General features: G+C 40.5%; 1 protein-coding gene across 1 annotated transcript; it reads left to right on the forward strand.

The window, feature by feature from the left end:
• Nucleotides 1-524: 524 nt before the first annotated feature.
• kcnj3b (potassium inwardly rectifying channel subfamily J member 3b) lies at nt 525-25,019 on the forward strand. Its single transcript, XM_017480737.3, has 3 exons — nt 525-1,818; nt 5,457-5,673; nt 23,329-25,019. The coding sequence occupies exons 1-3, from the start codon at nt 1,150-1,152 to the stop codon at nt 24,042-24,044; spliced, it is 1,602 nt and encodes a 533-aa protein (XP_017336226.1). The 5' UTR covers nt 525-1,149; the 3' UTR covers nt 24,045-25,019.
• The last annotated feature ends 1,033 nt before the right edge of the window (nt 25,020-26,052 follow it).

Consider the following 26,052-nt stretch of genomic DNA (forward strand, 5'->3'; position numbering starts at 1 on the left):
TACAGAGAATCCATTCCTACAGGGTCAATGCATTTCAAAGTGAATTTCAATCCTATCCGTCGATATTCTGTACTACTTATCCTACACATTGTAGCCTGGAGCCTATCCCAGGGGACTATAGGAGCACAAGGCGTGGGACACCCTGGACAGGGTGCCAACCCATCGCAGGGCACAAGCACATACACTACAGAAACATTTGGACGTGCCAATCAGCCTACAATGCATGTCTTTGGACTGGACGAGGAATCTGGAGTACCCGGAGAAAACCCTCAAAGCCCAGGGAGAACATGCAAACTCCACACACACAGGGTGGAGGTGCTAATCGAACCCCCAACACTGGAGGTTTAACTTAAATGTTTTAACCACTAAAACACCATGCCTTCCCAAAGTGAACTTCAATTGTTAATAATTAATGCATATTGTAAAACCACACGTCAAGCACAACTTCTAAAACTTTCGTTCGGGAATCGTGCTCAGGAATCGATTCTCCTGACTTGCTCATCTAGGAGTCATTCAAAAAGAACCGATTCATTCCCGAATGGCCCTTCAGTATACTTGACAGCGGGGAGAAGGCAGTGGAGCAGAGGAGGTGGATGACAGACTGCGCTAGTGCTCTCACGGTGAAAGTTGGACCGGGTGTTTCTGAAGGTTCAGATTCGGGTGTCTTATCACGAGATTTAAACATTTTTTTTTTTTACCATCAACTGAAAAAGCAGGTCTGGATAGCTACTGATGCGCCTGCGGTGCTTAATTGATCCGAGAGCGCAGTTTCTTCGTGTGTTGTTGTTGTTGTTGTTGTTTTCAAGCTGTTATCATAACTGGGGTTTGGGAGATTTCGAGCTGAAAGTCAAAAAAGCAGTTCTGAAATGCATCATCCCGTCCCATGACAGAGGAACAGCGGAGGGAAACTCCTGTGGCGCAGAGAGCTGAGGCGCTCGGACTCCCATCACTTCCAACACCCACACTTCCCTCGAGCCGCATTCTAAACGTCTCTTTCAAACGCAACTTTTTTTTTACTGTCGGAGTTGGACATGCGGGAAACGGAGGCGTCTGCGGGAAAGCTGTGAACGATCCCGAGATCGGAGACTGTGCGCAGGGAGAGACGCGACAACGCTCAGCCGGATCTGCCCTAACTTCATCCTCAACACGATGTCCGCGTTGCGGAAGAAATTCGGGGACGATTTCCAGGTAGCGACGACGTCCTCGAGCGGCGGTGATTTTAAGCAGGAGAAGAAGAGGAAGCGCCAGCGCTTCGTGGACAAGAACGGCCGCTGCAACGTGCAGCACGGTAACCTGGGCGGCGAGACGAGCCGCTACCTGTCGGACCTCTTCACCACGCTGGTGGACCTCAAGTGGCGCTGGAACCTGTTCATCTTCGTGCTCACGTACACGGTAGCGTGGCTCTTCATGGCCTTCCTGTGGTGGCTGATCGCCTTCGTGCGCGGTGACCTGGAGCGCGCGCGCGATGACAAGTACACGCCGTGCGTGGCCAACGTGCACAACTTTCCGTCCGCCTTCCTCTTCTTCATCGAGACCGAGGCCACCATCGGTTACGGCTACCGCTACATCACGGACAAGTGCCCTGAGGGCATCATCCTCTTCCTTTTCCAGTCCATCCTAGGCTCCATCGTCGACGCCTTCCTCATCGGCTGCATGTTCATCAAGATGTCGCAGCCGAAGAAGCGCGCCGAGACGCTCATGTTCAGCGAGCACGCGGTCATCTCAATGCGCGACGGCAAGCTCACGCTCATGTTCCGGGTGGGCAACCTGAGGAACAGCCACATGGTGTCCGCGCAAATCCGATGCAAACTTCTCAAAGTGAGCTATGTTTACTTTTCGACCACTTCTCTACCACTCTACCTGATGAACATGTGAGAGCTCAATTCATAAAAACAAGTGTTATGTTACTTTACGCACAGGATATGCACATATGTAATAGCAGTTCAGCCGTTTGATTAATTACACTGCTATTTGATCCATTTATTCTGACAGCTGTTTTTGGCACGTGTAAATATATTGATTCGATTCAATAACAGTATACACTGTCACAAAATCAGCGTAGCAGAATTTACAGATTTATATTTAGATCCCTGATGAGCAAACCTGAGGTGCAAGGAAAAACTCCCTGATAACATGAGGAAGAAACCCTGATAGGGAACCGGGCTTAAAAGAGAACCTGTCCTCTCCTGCGTTTCACCGGATAGTTCAGTTATAAGTCATTACTCGTCAACAATTGTATTCTATACAGTCAAACAGTACTACGTGTGTAGAAAAGATGCTCAGTAGGAGCATCAGAGTCTTTATGATTACAGCAGCAGTTCTTAGGTACAAATCTACAGTATCCAGATGATTACACTCGGAAGACTGGGCGTGACTTGGGTATAAAGTGGAATCTTTAGGGCAGTGGTCACAAACCCTGTTTCTGGAGATCTACCATCTTGCAGGTTTTTTTTTTTTAATCTCAGGACAAAATCTAACCCACCTGTTTTAGATGATCAAGAACGTCTTAAGGCAGTGATTAGATAGATGGGCACAGTTATGGTTGGAGCTAAAGTCTTCAGGAAGGTAGATCTCCAGAAGCAGGGTTGGTGAACGCTGCTTTAGGGTATCCATGTGGGACCATGTACAGCAGCAGAGAGTGATTCACAAGTGCAGAAGCTCCAAGCAGAAGAAGTATCATGATGAATCAGGCAGGTCCAGAGGGCGCGAGGAGACACAATATAGGAAGAGTAATCCGACTCCTTCTGTTCACTTAAAGGAGGAAAACCATAATAAATGAGACTACGTTATCTATAAGTGTTGTAAGGTGGTTATCGGTGTGATCTTTTTATAGGTTGCATTGGAATGACACAATCTATGATCAAAAGCCAAAACATGATTATGTCATAATCACTGAGTGCAGGTTCGCTCAATACAGAGTCCAACCTGAGGTCTGAAAGTACAAGCTGTTGGGTATAAATAAACAATGACTTATTTGTGATTTGGTGCTGAGCAGAAGTGATATAATGGGTTTAAAAAAAAAAAAAACAAGAATAAGCTGAGAAAATCATAGGAAATTTGTTGTGTTGGCAAAGGAAGGCTGTTCGTAATTAGAGTTGGCTGCACTGTGAGTGGCATCCTGAAAAAACCATAGCGAGAGTTGGTTAGTGACAGATAAAATTTTTTTTAAAAACCTGGGAGAAAGACCACTATAAGACAGGAGACTCATAGGTGTAAAACTGGTCCTCAGATTAAAAGCGGAGATGGCTCCATGGGTACGGAGTGCAGATCTCAACATCTACCACCCAAAGAAGATAGTTTGATCATAAATCAAGATGGAAACCAAAGCTTGCAGTTGCACATACACTGACATGAAAAGACTCAAAAAGCTCAAAGACCGATCACTGGCTGAATGGGAGCAAATGAACTTCATTGATGAATCCGTTTTCTTCTCCATAGAACTGATGGACAAGTCCGTGTGAGAAGGATGCTAGGAAAGGAGTTTATGGAGGCATGCATGCAGGCAACTGTAAAGCCTTGTGGGGGTGGGATTAGGGTCTGGGGATGCATCACAGCCAAAGATGTCAGGTTTTTGGCAAAAGTGGACGGTGATTCTTACATTCGACTCCCTGATTCCAACTGTCCAAAATCATTCAGTGCCTATTGACCGGGTATTCCAATAAGACAATATGTAGTGCCTTTCAGCACATAAAGTAAAATTATTGAAGTTATGAAATGGACAGCACAGTCACCTGACTTAAATCCTATTGAGAATTTGTGTGACTACAGTGGCAAATCTGTGGAGAAGCTACATCTCTGTGATGAGAAGCAGACTCGTGACCAATTAAATACCTTTATGAAAATATGTCAAGCCATGTATCTTAAGAAAGTGTGTCGTTCTATTTGGCATGCATGCTGTGTTATGTATTAATCATGTGGGTGGCACAGTGGGCAGCAGGGTGGCACAGCATGTCGCATTGCCACCTTCTAGACCTAGAATCCCTGTTTCAATCCTAAACTAGGGGTGCACAGTCTGTACGGACTTTCACATATTCTGCTCATGTCCTTGAGGGTTTCCTCTTGGTTCTCTGGCTTCCTCTCACCTCCAAAAAAAAAAACAAAAACACTCTAGTAGTAGGTGAATTGGTTACTGTAAATTGCCCTTAACTGTGAATGAGTGTATACACAGTGTTCGGCAATGGCCTGACATTCCAGGATAGTCTCTGCATCCACTGTGACCCTGTCCAGGATGAAAACATTTATTGAACATAAATGAATAAATGAAAATAATTAGTCATAGTAACAAAGCATTTGAGCAATTGCTTTTGAAGTGCCAGAGTATATAATAGTGTCGCTAGAAATCATTTTCATAATCAAAATATAAGTCATAATACATTTTTAGTATTTTTTCTGAGGGTTGGACCAACACAGTATATGGAGCAAAACAGTGCATTTAAAAAGCCTCTGGAAAAACAGACGTCAATATTTGTTTCGTTCCAGGGACAAAATGAGAAACGTAAAAAATTAAATAGCCGAAACAAGATAAGTGCATAACAGGCTGGCATCCAGTTGTTTGCTTATGCAGATTTCATTTGAGACTGGTTGTTGTTTTAATAGGTCTGAATCTTTCTTATGAAGAAAGATAAACTTCTAATGAATCATGAATTATTCATGGGTTCTTCTATGTGCATGAAACATATTATCTTAGATAGCATAGTGGGTATTGTTAGAGTATTTATAACACTGCCCAATTTCTTTAGTTTAGTTTAGTTTAGTTTAGTTTGATTGCCTAGGTTGTTTTTCGTTGTTGTTGTTTGTTTTTTTATATATATATATAACGGTACCTAACCATAATTATAGATATTGCAAAATTTGAAAACATAAATGTTGCTTTGCTGCTTTGAGACAATGTCTATTGTAAAAAGCGCTATACAAATAAATTGAATTGAATAAATGAATGCTAAAAGTTAATTCAACGCTGGAGATTGTGCTGTGTAATTTGAACATACACTTTACATTAGAGCAGTGTTTCTCAATTTCGGTCCTGGACTATCACCGTCCTGCAAATGTCAGTGTTTTCACCTGATTCAACCCATCAGATAACTAAAATGCCAGAACTGAGTTAAACCGGGTGTCAGAGCACACCAAAATGTGCAGGACCCGGAGTGAGAAACACTATGTTAGAGTAAATAATATGGAAATAATTTGGTGTGAAATAACATTTTCAGCCAAGAAGTATGGTAAAGTTATCGTGATCCATCATAAAATTACTATTATTCTGTTGGTTTATGTTGTCACTTTGTTTTTTTTCTCCTTTTCTCTTCAGCATTATAGTTGGGTGTGGATTTTATTTCATTATTGCTAACATGTCTAGATGAAAGTGTAAGCCGTCTGGTGAACCTCCTCAATAGTGCTTTGTACCTTTTGAAATGCTATTTTCGAAATGAATAGTGCAGTAAGACCTTCTCTGTCTGTAGTCTCGACAGACTCCTGAAGGCGAATTCCTGCCTCTGGACCAGCTGGAGCTGGACGTTGGCTTCAGTACAGGAGCCGATCAGCTATTTCTTGTGTCGCCTCTCACCATCTGCCATGTAATTGACTCAAAGAGCCCGTTCTATGACCTTTCTCTGCGGTCCATGAAGACTGATCAGTTTGAGATTGTGGTGATCCTGGAAGGCATTGTGGAGACCACAGGTAAGACAATACACATGTATGTAAAAACACACTTATGACTACTGGCTGTTTTGTTATGGTTTTTAGGTGAATATTTTACATTTATGAATTTGAATTTTTTTTTTTTAATTACTTGAAATAACCCTCAGTTCACACTAGCGAATGACCCGTTGCTCATGTTGCTTGGGGCTTGACTTTTGTGGTCATGTAGGGACTACTCTTGTTGTCGCTTATACTGTCCAGGGTTTTTTGTTTGTTTTTAGATTTTAAAAAAATATATAGTAGTAGCTATATACAGCTAGATAACTAGTTAAACAGAAATTAAATAATGCCCTGATCAGTGTGAAATTTGGTTTTATTTACATGCTAGGCTTCATACTAGCATTTGCAGATTAGCAAAGCAAGCTAAATGTAAAAGCTGCATACATTCAGCAGAGGCACAAACGATCTCTTCTACTTCTACTCTTTATTTTTCTTCATAAAGCCTTTATACCCATTTTATTTCATGGTATAAAATGAAACCATGGTTATGGTTAAGTTTTTCTTTCATTTTCAAACAGTAAATGGGAACTAACTGGAGGTAGGTACTAAAGTTGTGAGTGGGGGAACTGAAGAAATGTCAAAGTACACATGCCATAGGATTGATCTAAGGAGTCAGGCTTTTGTATTTATCACTTCACTGTATCATACCTAATTTGCATACAATTAAGAAAATCTCATTCCAGATGTCTTGTTGTTGTTTTGTCGTTTGCTGCTGTCGCTCCGTGCCATGCACATACACAGAAATTAATGGTCATCTGTCTCTTTGTCACTTGGACATACTTTTCACTTACCGGTCATAAATGTGCACAATAAAGCCAGAAAAATTAAGTAGAAACAAGCAGTTGCTTTGGCATTGTTACAAAGAATAAAAAGAATTGTTACAAAGTGTGGACATGAAGCAGTTCGTCTATATATGAATGATACATACTTAATAAGAGATGAAGGTTAACTTGCAGTCAAGTGCTGAAATATACATCCAGTCATAACAAGGGTTATCACTTACATTACCATGTACAGTGCTGTGAAAAAGTATTTACCCCATCCTGACTGTTTTTGTGCATATCTCATACTAAGTTTAAATCAAAACAAAATCTAAGATAAACCAAAGGCAGCCTGAGTAAACACAAAATACCGTGTTTAAATGATAATGTTATTTGTTGAAGCAAAAAAAGTTATCCAATACAAACTGGGCCTGTGTGAAAATGTATTTGCCTTCATAATGGGGCTCAGCTGGACTAGACACAGCCAGGCCTGATTACTGAAAACTCTGTTCAGTCAAATCAACACGCAAGTAGAACTTTTTCAACAGTATGAGGTCGGTTAAAAGGTTTTACCCAGTAACACACTATGACAAAGTTGAGAGAAATTCCAGAAATAATGAGGAAGAAGGTGATTGAAATACATCAGTCTGGGAAGGGTTACAAAGCTATTTCAAAGGCTCTGGGACTCCAAAGAACCACAGTGAGAGCCGTTATCTCCAAATGGAAAAACCCGGCACAGTAGTGAACCTTCCCAGAAGTGGCAGACCTTCCAAAATTCCTCCAAGAGCACAGCAACGACTCATCCAGCAAGTCACAAAAGAGCCAAGGACAACATCAAAGGAACTGCAGGCCTCTCTTGCATCAATAAAGGTCACTGTTCACGACTCCACTATCAGAAAGACACTGAGCAAAGATGGAATCCATGGAAGAGTGGCGAAGTGAAAACCACTGCTAACCCAGAAGAACATTAAGACTCATCTGAATTTTGCCAAAATACACCTTGATGATCCTCAAACTTTTTGGGAGAATGTTCTGTGGATTGATGAGTCGAAAGTGGAACTGTTTGGAAGACAGTGGTCCCGTTACGTCTGGCATAAACCAAACACAGAAATCCACAAAAAGAACGTCATACCTACGGTCAAGCCTGGTGGTGGAAGTGTGATGGTGTGGGGATGCTTTGCTGCTTCAGGGCCTGGGCAACTTGCAATAATTGAGGGAAGCATGAATTCTGCTCTCTACCAGAAAATCCTAAAGGAGAATGTCTTGCCTTCGGTCTGTGAGTTGAAACTCAAGCGCAACTGGATTATGCAGCAAGTCAATGATCCAAAGCATAGGAGTAAGTCCTAGTCCTAGAAGTAAGAGAAAGACTGCTCTCTAGTTATCGGAAGCGTTTGGTCGTAGTTATTGCAGTGGTAGCTCAGTGGTTAAGATCTTGGGCTACTGATTGGAAGGTCCCTGCCAAGCTGTTAGTGTTGGGCCCTTGAACAAGGCCCTTAACCCTCAACTGCTCAGCTGTATAAATGAGATAAATGTAAGTCACTCTGGATAAGGGCATCTGCCAAATGCCATAAATGTGAATGTTGCTAAATGTGAATAGTCTAGCTACTAACGGTGGCACAACCAGATTTAACTTTAAAGGGGCAATTATTTTTTCCCATTGGTGATAGGTGTTGGATATTTATTTATTTATTTATTTTGCTTCAATACAAATAATAAATAAATAAATAACTGTATTATGTGTTTACTCAGGTTGCCTTTATTTTATGTTGTACTTCGTTTGAAGATCCAAATTTAATATGAGATATACAAAAAGCCGAAGAAATCAGGATCAGGATCACAACGCTGTAATGGTATAGCAAAGAACATGCCAGATGGATATGAACATCAACACACCCACACTCTACCAAGTGCTCTTAGTTAAGCTGAGTCTTCCAATTCTTCTGAAATATTTGTCTTCAGGGATTCTGCAGAGAGAATGTAGATGATGCCGAGTTAGCCATAAGGTTATTTTTGTCCTCTGCACTATTGTTAAAAAAAAAAAAAGACAACAGTGTTTTGTTTGTTGGGGAGTTTTGCGTGGGTGTACACGGTTTGAGGTATTGGGTGTAGGTGGCTGATCGCTGAAGTACTAGACTGACTTGTTCATGCTGTAAAGGAGCTGTTAATGTCGAGAAGAACACTAAAAAAAGAGAGAGAGAAAGCAAAAGGGAGAGAGCACCAGCCTTGTTATGTAAGATGTGTGAAACATAAAGGGAATCTTTATTTAGCATGCCGCATCGCAGTGGTCTAACACGATGCAAGATCAGCAAACCTGCCAGTCAGAGCGTTCACCTTTACCTTTAGTGCCTCAGGCTTCGAGTGCACCAAGTCCTGCAAATACACCAGGCACACAGCGCAGCATGAAAAAAAACATATACAAAGCACTCTTAGCCATACCAAGACCAATAAACACCCACACTCCAACAAACACACACACACAGTCTCAATGTTTCACACAGTCTCCACACCGTGTACAGTAGTGTTACACTGACAGGTCTTCCACATGAACGGTGCACGCACATCAGCGAGCAGTCTGAATATTCCACCCACAGAAAGTGAGCGGATTTGTGGGTAAAAACAGAATTATGTACAGTTAGTCAGCACTCTGTTCTCCCCATTGTGAATCAGTTTCCATAGCAACTAAATCTCCTCCTCCTTAAGTGGGCTCAGTACAGTAAAGTCGCACAGCCTATTTGAGGTACAGAGAAGTATGTGAGAGGAACACTGATCTGTTTTTTTTTTTTTTTTTCCTACGTGTGTATTACATAAATTCATAAACTAGGGATGGTACAATTTAACATCTCAGTATCACACCTTTCACTGTCACGGTATAGATTTATATTTGCAAAGAGGTGAAAGTAAGTAATTAAGTAGCTAATAATAATAATAATAATAATGCAAATATGACATTGGTTAAGATGTATATAAACATACCGGTGCATCTCAAAAAATTTGAATATCATGGAAAAGTAATTTTTTTTTCCCGTAATTTCATTTAAAAAATGGAACGTTCATATTTTCTAGATTCATTACACATAAAGCGAAATATTTCAAGACTGTTTTTTTAAAATATTCTTGACAATTACGGCTTCCAGCTCATGGAAATCAAAAATCCTGTATCACAAAATATTATAAAAAAAAAAGAATTTATAATACAGAACTGCCGACCTTCTGAAAAGTATGTTAACTTATGCACTCTTGTAATCATCAGAAAACATTATAAGTCGCATTTTCAGTCGAATTCGGGGAAACCACTTGAAGTATTCGTCGTGTTGAATTATTTATTGCTTTTGTTTGATTTGTTCGTTGCAAGCAGCTGAAAGTCTGTACATTCTGACAATCAAACTGATTTGCATTGGGGGTTGAATGATTTTGATTGCAACTGTATACATTGACATTTGGGTTTGAGATCAAACGATGAATATGAGACAACAGATCAGAATTTCAGCTTTCATTTCCTCATAATCACATCTAGATGCATTAAACAACTTAAAACCTTTGGTGGTAGATGACTCAATTATTAGGTGAGCAAAAGTATAGTAACAGATAGTCTTAAAGTAAAGTAAATAGCATTTATTATTTGGATGCATATCCTTTGCCTGTAATAACTGCATCAAGCCAATGACCAATTGACATCACCAGACTGTTGCATTTTTCTTTTGTATTGCTTTTTCCGGTACTGTACTGCAGCTTCTTTCAGTTGTTGTTTGTTTTGGGGGGTTTCTCTCTTCAGTCTTCTCTCCAGGAGGTGAAATGCTGCTCAATCGGGTTAAGGTCTGGTGATTGACTTGGCCAGTCTAAAACCTTCCACTTTTTTCCCCTGAAGAAGTTCTTTGTTATGTTGCCAGTGTGTTTTGGGTCCTTGTCTTGCTGCATGATGAAGTTCTGGCAGACTTCTGTATACATTCTACTGCTAACATCGTGAGTTACATCATCAATAAAGATTTGTGAGGCCTTTTCAGAAGCAGCCATGCAAGCCCAAGCCATGACACTACCTCCACCATGCTTGACTGATGAGCTTCTATGTATTGGATCATGAGCAGAGCCTTTCTTTCTCCACACTTTGACCTTTCCAACACTTCCGTAGAGGTTAATCTTGGTTCCCTAACTTTTGTGTCTCATCTCTGTATTTCTTTGCAAATGTTCCAATCTTGATTCTGACTGCTCATGAGTGGTTTGCATCTTGTGGTATAGCTTCTATATTTCTGCTCTTGAAGTCTTCTTCAAATGGTGGATTGTGATACCTTCACCCCTGCCCTGTGAAGTTTGTTGGTGATGCCACTAACTGTTATTTTTGGGTTTTTCTTCACAGTTCTCAGTGTTTCTGTCATCAGCTGCAGTTGTTTTGTTTTTGTTTTTTTGGCCAACCTGTTCCATGTCTGGTTATCCGTACACCGGTGGTTTATTTCTTTTTCAGAACACCCCAAATTGTTGTATTGGCTATGCCCAGTGTTTGTGCAATGCCTCTGATAGATTTTCCCTCTTTTCTCTGCTTCAAAATGACTCTCTTTTCTCCCATAAACAGCTCTCTGGACTTCATGATGGTTTATCCTTTTTAATAGCAAATACAGTCTTCACAGGCAAAACCTAAGGCTCAAAACAAGGGTAGATAGTCAGAGCTATTCATTCTTTAAACAATCAATTTAACCGGCATCCCTGGGCAGCAAGAAACTACTGTCAGTCACATGTTCTAGTATTTTTGATCATTGAAAAAATGGGTGAGTTCAAACAAAGGGTGCCATGTTCTAAGTTGCTTAACACATTTAGATGTAAATATGAGGAAATGAAAGCTGAAATTCTGATCTATCGTCTCATATTCATCTTTTGATTTATAGCGAAAACAATAGAAATGGCCTTGCTGTTCCTATATTTTCAGAAGGGATTGTAAGCATATTCTAAATCAGGGTTTCTCAAAAGTTTTTACAGCCACAGACCCCCCGGCTTCTGTAAAATAAATGCCACAAACCTAAATAAAGCTTTTCAAATATTAGTCTCATAACATGTTGACTATTTAATTGTAGGAGCCATACAATTTTTTATTCCTGAACCCTCCACCAACAGAAAGTCTGGTGACCTTATTTATAGACCGACTTTTTTTGTGTGTGTGTTTTTGAAGTTTGGATTAAATCCATTCACTCCACTCCACTCCAGTCAAACCTGCAAATAACAAAAAGAACAGTGCCAATAACTAAAAGAAACCAGTCACTGGACACTTTTTTAGGAACACCTGTCCACCTGAACACATGCAGTTATCTAATCAGTCAATCATGTGTCAGCAACACAATGCATAAAATTGTGCATATGAAGGTCAAGAGACTCATTTAATGTTCATATCAAACAACAAAATTGGGGGGGGGGGGGGGGGGGGGTGTAATCTCAGTGACTTTAACTGCCAGAGAGGCTGGTTTGGGTATTTTACAAACTGATGGTCTCCTGGGATTTTTACACAAAACAGTCTCTAGAGTTTACACAAAATGCAGTGACAGTTCTGAGGGCAGAAACGCCTTGTTGCTGAGGTCAGAGTAGAATGGCAAGACAGGTTTAAGCTGACAAGAAGGATATGCTAACTCAAATAACCACTCTTTACAATCATGGTGGGCAGAGAAGCATCTCAGAATGCACAGTGCATCGAACCTTGAGGAGGATGAGCTACAACAGCCGAAGACCACATCGGGTTCCATTCCTGTCATCCTATCAGTTCCTGTTCAGCTTTTATGCTCACTACGGTTGTAAAGCGGTTATTTGAGTTGTAAAGTATGGTCAACTGCTGCTTACTGGATGCTTTTGTTTTTCACACCATTCTGTATAAAAAACCAGAGACTGTTGTGTGTGGAAATCCCAGGAAATTAGCAGCTTCTCATACCAGCTCGTCTGGCACCAACAGCAATGGCCCTATCAAAGTCAGTGAGATCACATTTTTCCCCATTCTCATGTTCTTGACCTGTATCTGCATGACTTTATGCATTGTGTAAATGTAGATTAGCACTGATAGTAGTGGGTAGTGATTTCTACTACAGCACGTTCGCCTCACACCTCCAGGGTCGGGGGTTCGATTCGCACCGTGGCCCTGTGTGTGCTGAGTTTGCATGTTCTCCCCGTGCTGTGGGGGTTTCCTCCGGGTACTCCGGTTTCCTCCCCCAGTCCAAAGACATGCATGGTAGTCTGATTGGCATGTCCAAAGTGTCCATAGTGTATGAATGGGTGTGTGAGTGTGTATGTGATTGTGCCCTGCGATGGATAGGCACCCTGTCCAGGGTGTACCCCGCCTCGTGCCTCATGCTTCCTGGGATAGGCTCCAGGTTCCCAGTGACCGTGAAAAGGATGAGCGGTGTAGAAGATGGATGGATTTCTACTACTGTATCAAAATAAAATAATCATGGACCCCCTAGCTATGCTCAACAGTTGCCACTTTGAGAGCCGCATGTCCCTGCTATAAACGCAGGAAGAATTAATGGATTGCCCCAGAATTTTAAGATCTAAGTCAGTCAGCAGCAAATTTCCATTCTTTCAAGGAAATGTACTGAATTTCGTGTCCTTACTGCTCACAGGCTACAGATATAGTGGATAACAATTCAGTTGATGAACGCTGGAAAATTTCTTTATTTCATTGGCTACAAACTGGGACTCATGCCTGCCTTCAGCCTCCAGTCTGAGACATTCTCATACTTCAGTGCATTCTCAGAAACTGTAAGATACTCCTCTGTGGCTCTTCCAGAGCTGATGCCTATTATATTACAGCCAATATTTTGAAAACTGCCTGACTCAGAGGAGCACATGGCACAGATCATGCAGAGACTTATATTAGCATATTGGAGAAGAAATTTAGATGAAGTACAATACATACTAAGTGTTGAATTCTCCGGCCTCCTGTGTTACTACTCGTGTATTCCACAGATGGATGTTTATTGGAGTTTAGGTTACGATGCGTTGCACACTGAATGATAAATAATAATCGATTGGCTTTGTCCTACACTCCTTCAAGACTGTGGTAAATTGGAGGAACATGGCTACTTCTGTCCTCCAAACCCCTGAAGTCTCGCCCCCTGTGTCAGTGAGTGTGCTGATAAAACTGAGATCAGCTGGATGGTCTGTTACAGCCGATAGCAAAGTGTAGTGCCGTGTAAGTAAGCACGTACATACACACACTAACACACACACACACACGCAGTTAGGGAAAGAGAAACAGACTACCACTGGATAGATGAATGGACACAGAATGATAGCGCAATACAGATAATGATGATTATAATGGTGGTAATGATAATAGATACATCTAGCTTTTTAAAAAGAGACATAAAGTACCCAAGGTGAGCCTACCCCCCTTCAGAGGATTCAGGGGAGAGCAAAAGATTGGCATGAGCACAACAGCAAAACAATGCAAGCGAGAAAAAAGCGAGTGATGGTGAAGCATAGCGAGAAAAAGATGACAGAAACAGGTCAGCGAGAGCACCTCTGCGCTAAGCGAACAGAGCGCTTAATGACGGTCACCATAGAAACACATTATCTCTGTTGGAAATATAAATTGCCCTCGTAACTGTCATCTGGAGAAGTGTAGTGATATGATGTTTTGGTTTGTTTGTTTTTAATCTGAACACAATGTAATATGCTCAAGCGCTTCTCAAACAATCGCTGTAATGAAATTTCATTGTGATGGGTGAATATGGGGTGATTATGTAAGCACCGTTAGAGGAAAATCAGTCTGGAACCTCACTTGCCATGCACACACACACGGTCGCACTGTTTAGGTGAACATCAGAAAGCCTGTTTAATATTTCATGAGCTGAATAATAATATTTCACACTCTCGTCGGTTTTACAATGGGCAAGCACGGACAGTAAACTTTCTCACACGGTGTGGGTGAGAGACAGACAGTGCATCGGCTAGACTGGGTGATGGGTGCGTGTGTGCGTGTGTGATAGTTAGATCATGGTCTGAGCTAGTTTATGTAGCCTGGAGGTGTGTGTTCTCTACAGAAGACAGCAGGGACTCAGATGATCCTCTGTCTTTTCCATCCTGAGCTTGCTTTCCAGTGTTGCAGGAGCAGGCTGTAGACAGACTTGCTCTCCAAATGGCTTTAAGGGCTACTTTGAACAGTTCAGAGCCCCATTCAGTGATCCCCAAACAATCCAAAAGCCCTTTCTGCTCGCATCTTTTAACACTGCGACAAGATCAGAGAACCCTTCAGATGCACCCAAACCTCTAACACACATCCAGGTGCTCTCACTTACTACTATTGTAAATTTAAAGTGACGTGGTTGTTGTTTCATTACAATAAGTATTTCCTTGTCTGGGTGTGGTACTGATTGTGAACACCGAGTCCATTCTACTGAAGAAAAAAATCGGTTTGTTCTTTCTTCCTCTGTTTTGGGCAGGATTTATAAAGGTTACCCCTCACACCTATTCATTTTTGTGCTTTCTGTAAAAATCTTCTCAAATCTCCGATCACATGCAGGCTGATGCTACATCTACAAATGTTCACAGCAGGTCTATGTCAGTTTATTAAGAGCAGGTATCTTGTTATATTTTATTTGCCATGATGTTATATTTGTTTACTTATATAAGCTTTTTTTTTTTTTTTTTTTTTTAAAGAAAAGGTCAAATCAAAATGTAGTGTGTTAGTAAGGTGTTGGGTCACCATGAGCTGCCAGAACAGCTTCAATGAGCTTTGGCACAGATTCTACAAATCTGTGGAACTGCACTGAAGGGATGAACACCATTCTTCCAAAAGATTTTCCCTCAATTAGTGTTTTCATGATGGTGGTCTCTCAAAAAATCTCCCATAGGTGTTCAGGTAGGTTGAGATCTGGTTAGTATTAATACCATACCACATAATTTACATCCTTTAAAAATGACAGATATGCCTTTAAATTCTGTTGATCTTTTAGGCTACCTTTGGGTTTTATATTGAGTGGAATAGGGCTGTTAGGGTATATTCGTATTATTCGGATTGAGCAGATTAATGTAGTCTTCTGTGTGTGTTTTTTAAAAGGCTGGTCAGAAAGGTTCTCAGGGCATCTGGTTGAGACTCGAGGTCTATAGATGTGCACTGGGACTAGGAACCTATGGGACATTCATTAACGTTTCACGTGGTGGTTTAAATTAGGCTACTATTTTGTTTGTATTTTGGGAAATAGAAGCAAAGTTTGTTAGAAAAAGGTATAGTGGGACTAAAAACGGGTTTTTATGAACTCGAGTGATGTAGCTGAGGAACTCTCGGGGCAGAATTCACTGACCGTGCTAATAGTGCTGCGATTTTACCTCTGGGTTTCTTCCAGTGTTTCCAGGGGAATAGTATTAGAGTTCATATTTAATTAAACAACCGTCTGGTTTAAGTCATGTCCACTTTGGATTTAAACCCTAATACTGATATGCATCTTTGGAGCACTAAACAGATTATTTAGACACAGATAGTGATATTGTGTTGCTCCACTATACACAAAGTGCTCTGAATTAGCAGTTGCATTGTCACTAACGTTTTAACTGTGATCATGCAGTTGCTAGAAACATGGACAGAAGGATATAATTCCACTGTGCTGTTCCATCAGTACCTCTTCCATCTACAGCTTTGTTCTCACAAGTAGTTTGGACAGAAAAGTGTCCGTCCTATTGTTGGGTGATTGCAAGGTCAAATCCCAATGATGCCTCAGCTATCCATGGACGGGAGTCAAGAGAACAAAATTGTCCGTGCTGTCAGGGTGGGACGGGTGGCGTACTCTCCGTAAGTTGTCAATCAGAGTGACACTGAGCGTCTGTGAGCTCATGTACGCAGAATAAGGTGGATAGTGCTTTCCACCGTGTGGGTTATGCTGCCCTGTGACACAGCATGAGCAGCAGTTTGAAAAGACGTGGACGTTGGCTTTGTGCGTCTCGGTGGAAGCATGTGTTTGCCCCACTCTCCATAGTTGCCAGCTGCTTTGTGATGAGGAAAGTTAGCTAGTGGCTGAGAATTGGCAAGACCAAATTGGGGAGAAAATGGCGGATATTAAAAATAATCTGAAATATTGTCTGTCATAATATGGCTGATTATGATTGGATGGGGAAGATGGTGATAGGGGCTAAAAACCTATCAATATCACACAGCGTGATGTCCTGTTACTTCGCTGCACTACAACACACACCGTTAATATAGCAGAAGGAGAGGCAGAGCGAGAGGGTGTGCAAATTTGTAGTTTGTGTGTTGGTTGGTCTAGAAAACTCATTTGTCAGTGCAGTTTTACTTCACTGAGTCATTTATTAAACAGCAGCCCTTACTCCCCTGCGGGACTCCTAATACCCTCCCATTAGATTTGTTCTAACACTGACTCTGTCTGGATTGCTGAGAACCTTCATGTATTCTCGATAGATCCTACATCGTCTGTCTGACCGTAAGAACAAGCAAATGTTGATGAAGGGACCAGACCACAGCTCTGAATATAGAATTCCATTAATGGTCTTTTCATGAAAAGAGATAACTTTTGCATACTACACCTCTTCTGCCCATTCTCAGTGTCATTTACTATCAGACAAGATACACCTTTGTGGGTTTTTTCGTTTTGTTTTGTTTAATTTGCGCTCCATGTTTAATTAAGTACAGAAATGTTTTGTTTCTGGATTTCTCTGATGAATCTTTTAATAGTCTTTGCTTTATGTGGCTGATCCACAGATCTAACGAGTTTCCCTCTGACAAAGCTTTTGTTTTCATGTAACCAAATGGACTGTGAACAGACGTTCCCGTGGGTGTAGCTCAACAGTAAATGTTACTCCCATGTGCATGCATATATATATATATATATATATATATATATATATATATATATATATATATATATGTATGTATGTATGTATGTATGTATGTATATATACAAATCAAACAAAAGCAATTGACATTGTTCAACACAATGAATGCTTCAAGTGGTTTCCCCAAATTCAACTGAAAATTGGATCATTGTCCTGTTGGAAGGTTCAATGACACCCAAGCTTCAGCTTCCTCACAGATGGCTTTGCTCATACTTCAATGAATCCATCTTGCCTTCTACATGCTGCAGCTTTTCCAGTGCCAGGGGATGCAAAGCAGCCCCAGAGCATCACCGAGCCACCACCATGCTCGACTGTGGACAGAGTGTTCTTTCTTCATTCTTCTTCCTCCAGACAAAAAGTTTTGTTTCATCGCTCCACAGAACAGAATCCCAAAACTTCTGTGCCTTATTTATATGATTTTGAGCCGACTTTTCTTGTACTTTTGGGTCAGTCGTGGTGTACGTCTTGGAGTTCTGGCAGGGAAACCTCCTGAGTTTAGTATTCGCCTTACTGTGTTCACTGAAACCTCACAGCCTGTTGCCACAAAGTCTTGCTGCAGGTCTTTTGCAGTCCCTCGAGCTTTTTTCACAACCTGCCTTCTTAGAAATCTGGTTGCAGCCATTGAGAGCTTCCTTTTTATGCCCTGTCCAGGCAGTGTACACTCAACAAACCCCTAGCCAGTTCAGGTATTTCATGTGTTCCAGCTCAAGCACACCTGGTGCTACTAACAAAGCCCTTGATTAGATGCATCAGTTGTGCTTGAGACAACACCCGTTTTGCATATTTGTGCTGTTGTGAGGGATTCTATTCAGGGGGTTGAATAATTTTGAAATTTGGGCAATATAGCAATTGAATTTGGGGAAACCACTGGAAGCATTCGTTCTGTTGAACTATCTCAATTGCTTTTGTTTCATTTGTTCATTGCAAACAGCTGAATTTTGACAGTAAACCTGATTTGCATTGGGGGTTTAATAATTTTGATTGCAACTCTGTGTGTGTGTGTGTGTGTGTAATAACAGTACAATTTGTTCTTTGTAATAAAGAATGGTACCATACTGAAGATTAATATTAACAAATGTTCTATGCAGTTCAATTCAATTCAGAATATTTAAATCTCTAATGACTAAGTCAGAGGCAATTAGGAAAAAGTCTCTGATGTCCCTGAAAAAATCTCGAGAGGAACCAGAGTCAGAATGGAATCCATCCTCCTCTGGGTAACATGGGATAGTGGGCCATGGTGGCATTTCCTTGGGAGCAGATTGGACAGAGCTCTACTGTATACACTTACCATCCACTTTATTAGGAACACCTGTACATTCATGCAGTTATCTAAACAGCTAATCATGTTGCAGCAGTACAATGCATAAAATCATGCAGATATAGGTCAAGAGCTTCAATTAATGTTCACATCAAACATTAGGGGGCATCAGGGAATTTCACACACAACAGTCTCTTCAGTTTACTCAGAATGGTGTGTTCTGTGGGTGGAAACCCCATGTTGATAAGAGAGGTCACAGGAAAATGGGCAGATTGGATGGGCTAAAACAGCAGAAGACCACGTCAGAGTCCACTACTCTCAGCCAAGAACAAGATTGAACAATAACTGTGCTATCATTGGCACAGACTCACCCAAACTGGACAGTTGAAGATTATTGTAAAAAATGATAGCCTCAGATTCTTGTTCTTGGCTGACTGGAGTGGAACCTGATATGGTCGTATGCTGTTGCATCCACCTCAAGTTTTGATGTGTTTTGCATTCTGAGACGCTTTTTTGCTCACCACGTTTGTAAATAGGGATTAATTGAGTTATTGTATCCCACCTGGCAGCTTGAACCAATCTGGCCATTTTCCTGTGAACCTCTTATCAATTCAATTCAATTCAATTCAATTTTATTTGTATAGCGCTTTTTACAATAGACATTGTCTCAAAGCAGCTTTACAGAAATATCAACCTGGTATACAGATATTAAAGGTGCGAATTTATCCCAACTGAGCAAGCCACTGAGTGGCGACGGTGGCAAGGAAAAACTCCCTAAGATGTTTTAAGAGGAAGAAACCTTGAGAGGAACCCGACTCAGAAGGGAACCCGTCCTCATCTGGGTAACAACGGATATTTTGAAAAAGTTCATTATGGATTTATATGAAGTGTGTATGGCGTTAGGAGCAGCCGTAGTCCCAGCAGTCTGGAATTAAAGAAGATTTGAGCTCCATCCAGAGGCAGAAAGGATCTGGATCTCTAGTATCTCCATAAATTCGTGTGGGGCTCGGCGAAAGGAGAGAGGGAGAAAGTAGAACAGAATCTAGTCAGGGTAGGCTTGAGTCAACAAATACGTTTTAAGCCTAGACTTAAACACTGAGACTGTGTCTGAGTCCCGAACACTAATAGGAAGACTGTTCCATAACTGTGGGGCTCTATAAGAGAAAGCTCTTCCCCCTGCTGTAGCCTTCACTATTCGAGGTACCGTCAGATAGCCTGCATCTTTTGATCTAAGTAGGCGTGGCGGATCATATAAAACCAAAAGGTCACTTAGATATTGTGGCGCGAGACCATTTAGTGCTTTATAGGTTAATAAGAGTATTTTATAATTAATGCGAGATTTTACTGGGAGCCAGTGCAGTATTGATAATACCGGTGTGATATGGTCGTATGTTCTAGTTCTAGTTAGGACTCTAGCAGCTGCATTCTGGACTAACTGGAGCTTATTTATATTCCTACTGGAACATCCAGACAGTAAGGCATTACAGTAATCTAATCTAGAGGTGACGAATGCATGAACTAGTATTTCCGCATCATGTAGTGACAATATGTTTCTTATTTTAGAAATATTTCTGAGATGAAAGAAGGTTATCCTAGTAATATTATCTACATGAGCATCAAATGATAGACTGGAGTCAATAATCACTCCAAGGTCTTTAACTGCTGCACATGATGAAACAGAAAGACCATCCAGAGTAACCATGTGATCAGAAAGAATACTTCTAGCTACACGTGGGCCTAATAGTGGGCCTAATAATATCAACTTGGTGTTTCTACCTAGAGAACCATCACCCACTCAATGTTTTTTATTTTTCGCACCATTCGGAGTAAACTCTAGAGACTGTTGTGTATGACAATCCCAGGAGATCAGCAGGTTGGTACCAATATCCATGCCATGATCAAAGTCACAGAGATCACACAGAGATCTAACTGTTTCTGCATTCTGATGTTTGATGGGAACATTACCTGAAGCGCTTGACCTGTGTCTGCATGAATTGGGCACTGCGCTGCTGCCACATGATGGCTAATTAGAGAAATGCATGAATGTGAAGGTGTACAGGTGTTCCTAATATAATAGATAGTGAGTGTATAATACTTATATATATATATATATATATATATATATATATATATATATATATATATATATATATATATATATATATATATATATATATATATATTTAATGGTGCTTTTTGACAGAGTTAAACCAATGTTTCATTGATTTGGTCACATCTTTAGATGTTGTGTCATCAAGGGGAAGCATTGCTGATTTCCCCATTTATTATGATATAGTTGTCTTTAAATTTAGTGGTCAAAAATGGTAAGTTCAAAAAGCACTAATAGGCCACTAGGCCAGGAAATGCACTGCCACATGCTTACTCTCTATGAACGTTTTAAGTGGAGGAACAGCAGCAGACAGGACAGTTAATTACAGGGTTATTAGACTTACAGTTTTTACAAAGATCTTGTTTTAGAGCAAATAATTGGAAATACATCTAATAAATTTCCACAAACAAAGCCAAGTGTAAGTTCAGACTGTGGGTCTATGATGTACACAACTGTTTAGATTGTTCAATACAGTATATTGCAAAGATTGGGGGAAGGGAGCGGAGGTATGAAGTGGATAATGTGCATACATCAGAAATGCATGAGGACCACAGTGACCTTGTTTCCCACGGAAAGGCTGATAAATAGAAGAAAAATGTCTCTCCGTTTTCTAATGCCTGAACTTTTTTAGCTACTATAGGGTCTTTTGTGAGGTTTTTGAGATGTAGTTGGGCTAGAAATTTTGCTGCAACCTGGCAACCCTGGTTCATGAAACCACTTACAGCAAGCTACTAGGCTACACACCGGATGACTGTGTGTTGTCAAACGCTCCACTGCCTACTACAGGGTTGTTCTAAAAATTCACCAGATCTTAGCCAGAATCATAAGTCAAGTATGAGAGCATCTCGACTTATTTTTGTTTGAAGCCATGTCGTTATTAATGTCACCCTGCCCCACCAAAATCTATGATCATGAGCCACTGCTGTCAGCAGGTTTATAAATCATTACATTATACTAGTGTAGAAGAATACAGACAAACAGTACTAAGTGTGTTCTGCAGTTTATTCGTTCGTTTTACAGACCCCTCCAAAACTATTGGAATGGTGAGGACAATTCATTTGTGTCTGCTATATACCAAAGACGTTTGGGCTTTATTTCCTGATATTTACATCTAGATGGGTTAAACAGCATAAAACATATAACCTTTTGTATCAGACAACCCAATTTTTAGGCGGGTAAAGTATAGGAACAGATCAAGTCTTGAAGTAAATTAAAGTAAATAACACAATATTTGGTTGCATATCCCTTGTTTGCAAAAACTGCATCAAGCCTGCAACTCATTGGCATCACCAAATGTTCTTTTGTGTTGCTTTTCCAGGCTTTTACCGCGGCCTCTTTCAGTTGTTGTTTGTTTTTGGAGGGTTTCTCCCTTCAGTCTCCTCTTCAGGAGGTGAAATGCTGCTCAATTAAGTCTAAAACCTTCCACTTTTTCCCTGATAAAGTCCTTTGTTGAGTTGGCAGTGTGTTTTGGATAATTGTCCTGCTGCATGGTATATTGGATGCATTGGTAAACTTCTGAATTCATTCTGCTGCTACCATCATGAGTTACATCATCAATAAAAAGTAATGAGATTGTTCCAGAAGCAGGCATGCATTCCTAAGCCATGACACTACCTCCACCATGTTTCAGAGATGAGCCTGTATGTTTTGGATCATAAGCAGATCCTTTCTTTCTCCACACTTTGGCCTTTAACCATTACTTTGGGTAATCTTGGTTCCAGAACTTTTGTGGCTCATCTCTGTATTTCTTTGCCAATTTCGATCTGACTTTCTGATTCTTACTGCTGATGAGTGGTTTGCATCTTGTTTTATGACCTCTATTTTTCTGTTCTTGAAGTTTTCTTCGAATGGTGGAACGTGCGACCTTCACCCCTGACCTGTGGAGGTTGTTGGTGATGTCACATGACTTCATGTTGTTTTGGGGGGTTTCTTCATAGCTCTCATAATGTTTCTGTCATCAGCTGTTGTTGTTGTTGTTGTTTCCCTTAGCTGACCCATTTCTTTCTTTTTCAGGACGTTCCAAATTGTTGTATTGGCTATGCCCAATGTATGTGCAATGCCTCTGATTGATTTTCCCTCTTTTCTTCAAGCTTCTCAGCTTTTCTCTCATAGACAGCTCTCTGATCTTCATGGTGGCTTATCCTTTATAACAACAAATGCAGTATTCACAGGTCAAACTGAAGACTAAAACCAAGAGTAGCTGTTCAGAGCTATTTATTGTTTAAACAATCAACCTGGGACACACCTGGGACTGACAAGAAATGCCTGTCAGTCATTTGTCACAATATTTTTTCTCGTCTACGAATTTGGGTGATCTGATGCAAAATGTGCTATGTTCTATATTGTTTAACACATCTACATATAAATACCAATAAATAAATGATGAAATTCTAAACTCTCTTCTCATATTCATCTTTTGATCCCAAACCCAAATGTCTTCAGTCTACAGCAAGAACAAGTGAATTGGCCTTGACCTTCTAATAGTTTTGGAGGGGACTGTATATGGGCAAGCTGTGGTTAAATTAAATTGCATAAATTACTAGGAGAACATTTGTATTTGAGAAGATTTGACATTTATAACTACACACTGGCAAACTTTTAATTAAAAGTCTAAACTTGTCTTTACTGGAGCTCTGTGCTGTGTCACTCCATTTATTATGTTTACATACATGTTTGTTGGTTTGTGTCAGGCATGACCTGCCAGGCAAGGACATCGTACACAGAGGATGAGGTCCTCTGGGGTCACCGCTTTTACCCAGTCATCTCTCTGGAGGAGGGCTTCTTCAAGGTGGACTACTCGCAGTTCCATGCCACGTTTGAGGTGCCCACGCCTCCACACAGCATCAAAGAGCAGGAGGAAAGCTTGCTGCTGTCCTCACCACTCACCGCCCCCTCACTCTGCCACAGCACAGGAGGCCTGACCGAAGGCAGTGGCACTGTGGATGGTCTAGAAGCCCTTCAGAGTGATGCAGAGTCCGGCTCGATTAACATGGCCGCCCCATTGGGCAGCACCAAGCTTCCAGCTAAATTGCAGAAGCTTACAGGAAGGGACGGCATGCCACGCAAGTTGATGCGCATGAGTTCTGAGATCACGTACAACCTGGGCGAGCTGCCCGTCAGGCTTCAGCGAATCAGCTCAGCCCCCGGTGTAGCCGAGGACAGGCTGCCACCAATCAGCTCACTGCTCAGCCCGGTCGAGGACAAGCTTCCTTCCAAGCTAGGTCTGATAGGGGGCGGAGTTGACCCTATCAGCCAATCAGTGACGGACCTCCCACCGAAGCTGCAGCGATTGGCCGGAGGGATAGGAGGAGTTGGGGTCGGAATTGGAGGACGAATGGACGGCCACCTGCCTCCCAAACTGCGAAAGATGAACTCTGAGAGATTCACGGGGTTAAGTCTGAAATGAACACGACTTGCTTTCAGTACTTTCTTTACCTCCTTTGTAAACTGGACAATAATGTTATATATGGAACAATTTATAAATGAATATAACTTTGACCTAATATTGCTTAACACAATCTGGCATGGTTTTTTTTTTTTTTTTCTTTTCACGAAGAGCATGAAATAAAGACACATATCCAACACATTATTCATAAACATAAGAAACATTATTAACCTCATAGTCCACAGCTTTTCAATTATTCACTATTCTTATCCAATTTTTACTATTATGTTTATGATGTTTCGCAGCATAAATATTCAAATATTCTTGATGGTCTCTATTCATCAATTTACTGTATGGTAAGAAATTCAAGAAGTCAGTGACTCCTTGTATGCCTGACTTATCCTTCGCTCTTTGAGTCCAGTCCGGCGTTCTCCATCTATTACACAATCACACAGATTATTATTTGATATCAATTGGTCACTTCCAAGAAATGAATTCACTTCTGACATTTCGGTATCAAACAAATTGCCTCAGGCTCGTGTTTATTCTATTGCATGTTCAATATCTATTCATAACCAAAAACATATGATCTCAAATCTAACAATAAGCCTTAACTTGTATGATGTTTTGTTAAGGATAGTGTTTCTCTGTTTGATGTGTGACAGGGCACATTGATGTGTGATGTATTTACTCACCGTGATGGGCTGCTTTTAGGATATGAGTCTAGAGTTTAAAATTGTGTTTGTTTTTCACAAATCTTTTAAAAAAAAAAAAAAAAAAATCTTCTAACCTTGTAATGACATTGTTATGGTTTTGTGTTTGAAAGCTGAAGCAATAATCCTTTGGATTTCCGTGATTATTTTCGACTGAACAATCTTGTACCTGTGTTCTGTTAACGTTTCAGTTGCAGTATGTTAAGATCTACTTCTGGCAAAACTGAATGTGCCAAATCACAGCGTTTATAAACACTGGAATAAATGTACATGTCTGAATGCAGCTGGTGGATGATTGACAGCTTTCCAAATGATAGAGCTTTTCCTTAAATATTGTTTAAAAGAATTTTTGCCCGTTAATTCCCTTTCATATTTCAAGTCAAAATGTCATAACTTTGAATGTCTTCTAATAAGGTACTGCACTTTTGTAGGAGATCAAAAGACTTATCTTGTGTCTTTGAAGACATCGAGAAACTACGGAAGCAAAACACCACAAATTACTCATTTAATCATTAATCTAACACCTTCTTTAAATGAATGCTTTTTAATGAGAGTATTAGTCAGAGATTGTTATTGTGACTAGCTTACCAACATCATTACTGTATTTAATTTATTCATTTATTCATAAAGCTGTTTATATTTTCACTGTGTCGCCCCTCTGTGTTAATAAGCATGTGACTCAAAACACAATTGAGTGTCAGGATTGCATTGTTATAATTAGTACTAATTAATAACAACCTTGTTTACATTGGTGACAGCTGGTCACAATATCGAGTGGGACGGCTAAAACAATTCTACTACCTACACTTATCGATCAGCTCTGTGTTAACACTTTTATGGCTGAATGTTGTAGCATAGGAACACAATCATTGAACACGCTCATTGAAAGACTTAAGTCATGTTTTTCGAATACATTTGAATAGCAAGCATGGTAAACAGAGAAGCTCTTTTGTTCAAGCCATATAAAACTTGGCTGTGCAGTCTGTCCTTGCGTGCAATTTGTACTTTAATTGGGCAATGTTGTAAATGTCTATTTACTTTCTAGTCTAGTTTCTCTTCACACTGTAAAGAGATGTGACTGAGAATGTAATCCATCGCGTTCAGGATTATTACACCTAATGTTTTAGTCCATGTCTTCGACATTCTGGACTAGAAGGAAATCCGAACCAATCTCTACTATACAGTGTACCATTCGATGTATTTTTCTTTTCTTGCGTACACAAATTTTTCAAATATTAACACAGTATTAAAACATTTTTAGCAGCAAATAAGATTATATAGATGTCAAATATTTTACCCTTATTTTATGTATTGAT

Source organism: Ictalurus punctatus, chromosome 12, assembly GCF_001660625.3.
Source record: "Ictalurus punctatus breed USDA103 chromosome 12, Coco_2.0, whole genome shotgun sequence".
In the NCBI taxonomy this organism is placed as follows: domain Eukaryota; kingdom Metazoa; phylum Chordata; class Actinopteri; order Siluriformes; family Ictaluridae; genus Ictalurus; species Ictalurus punctatus.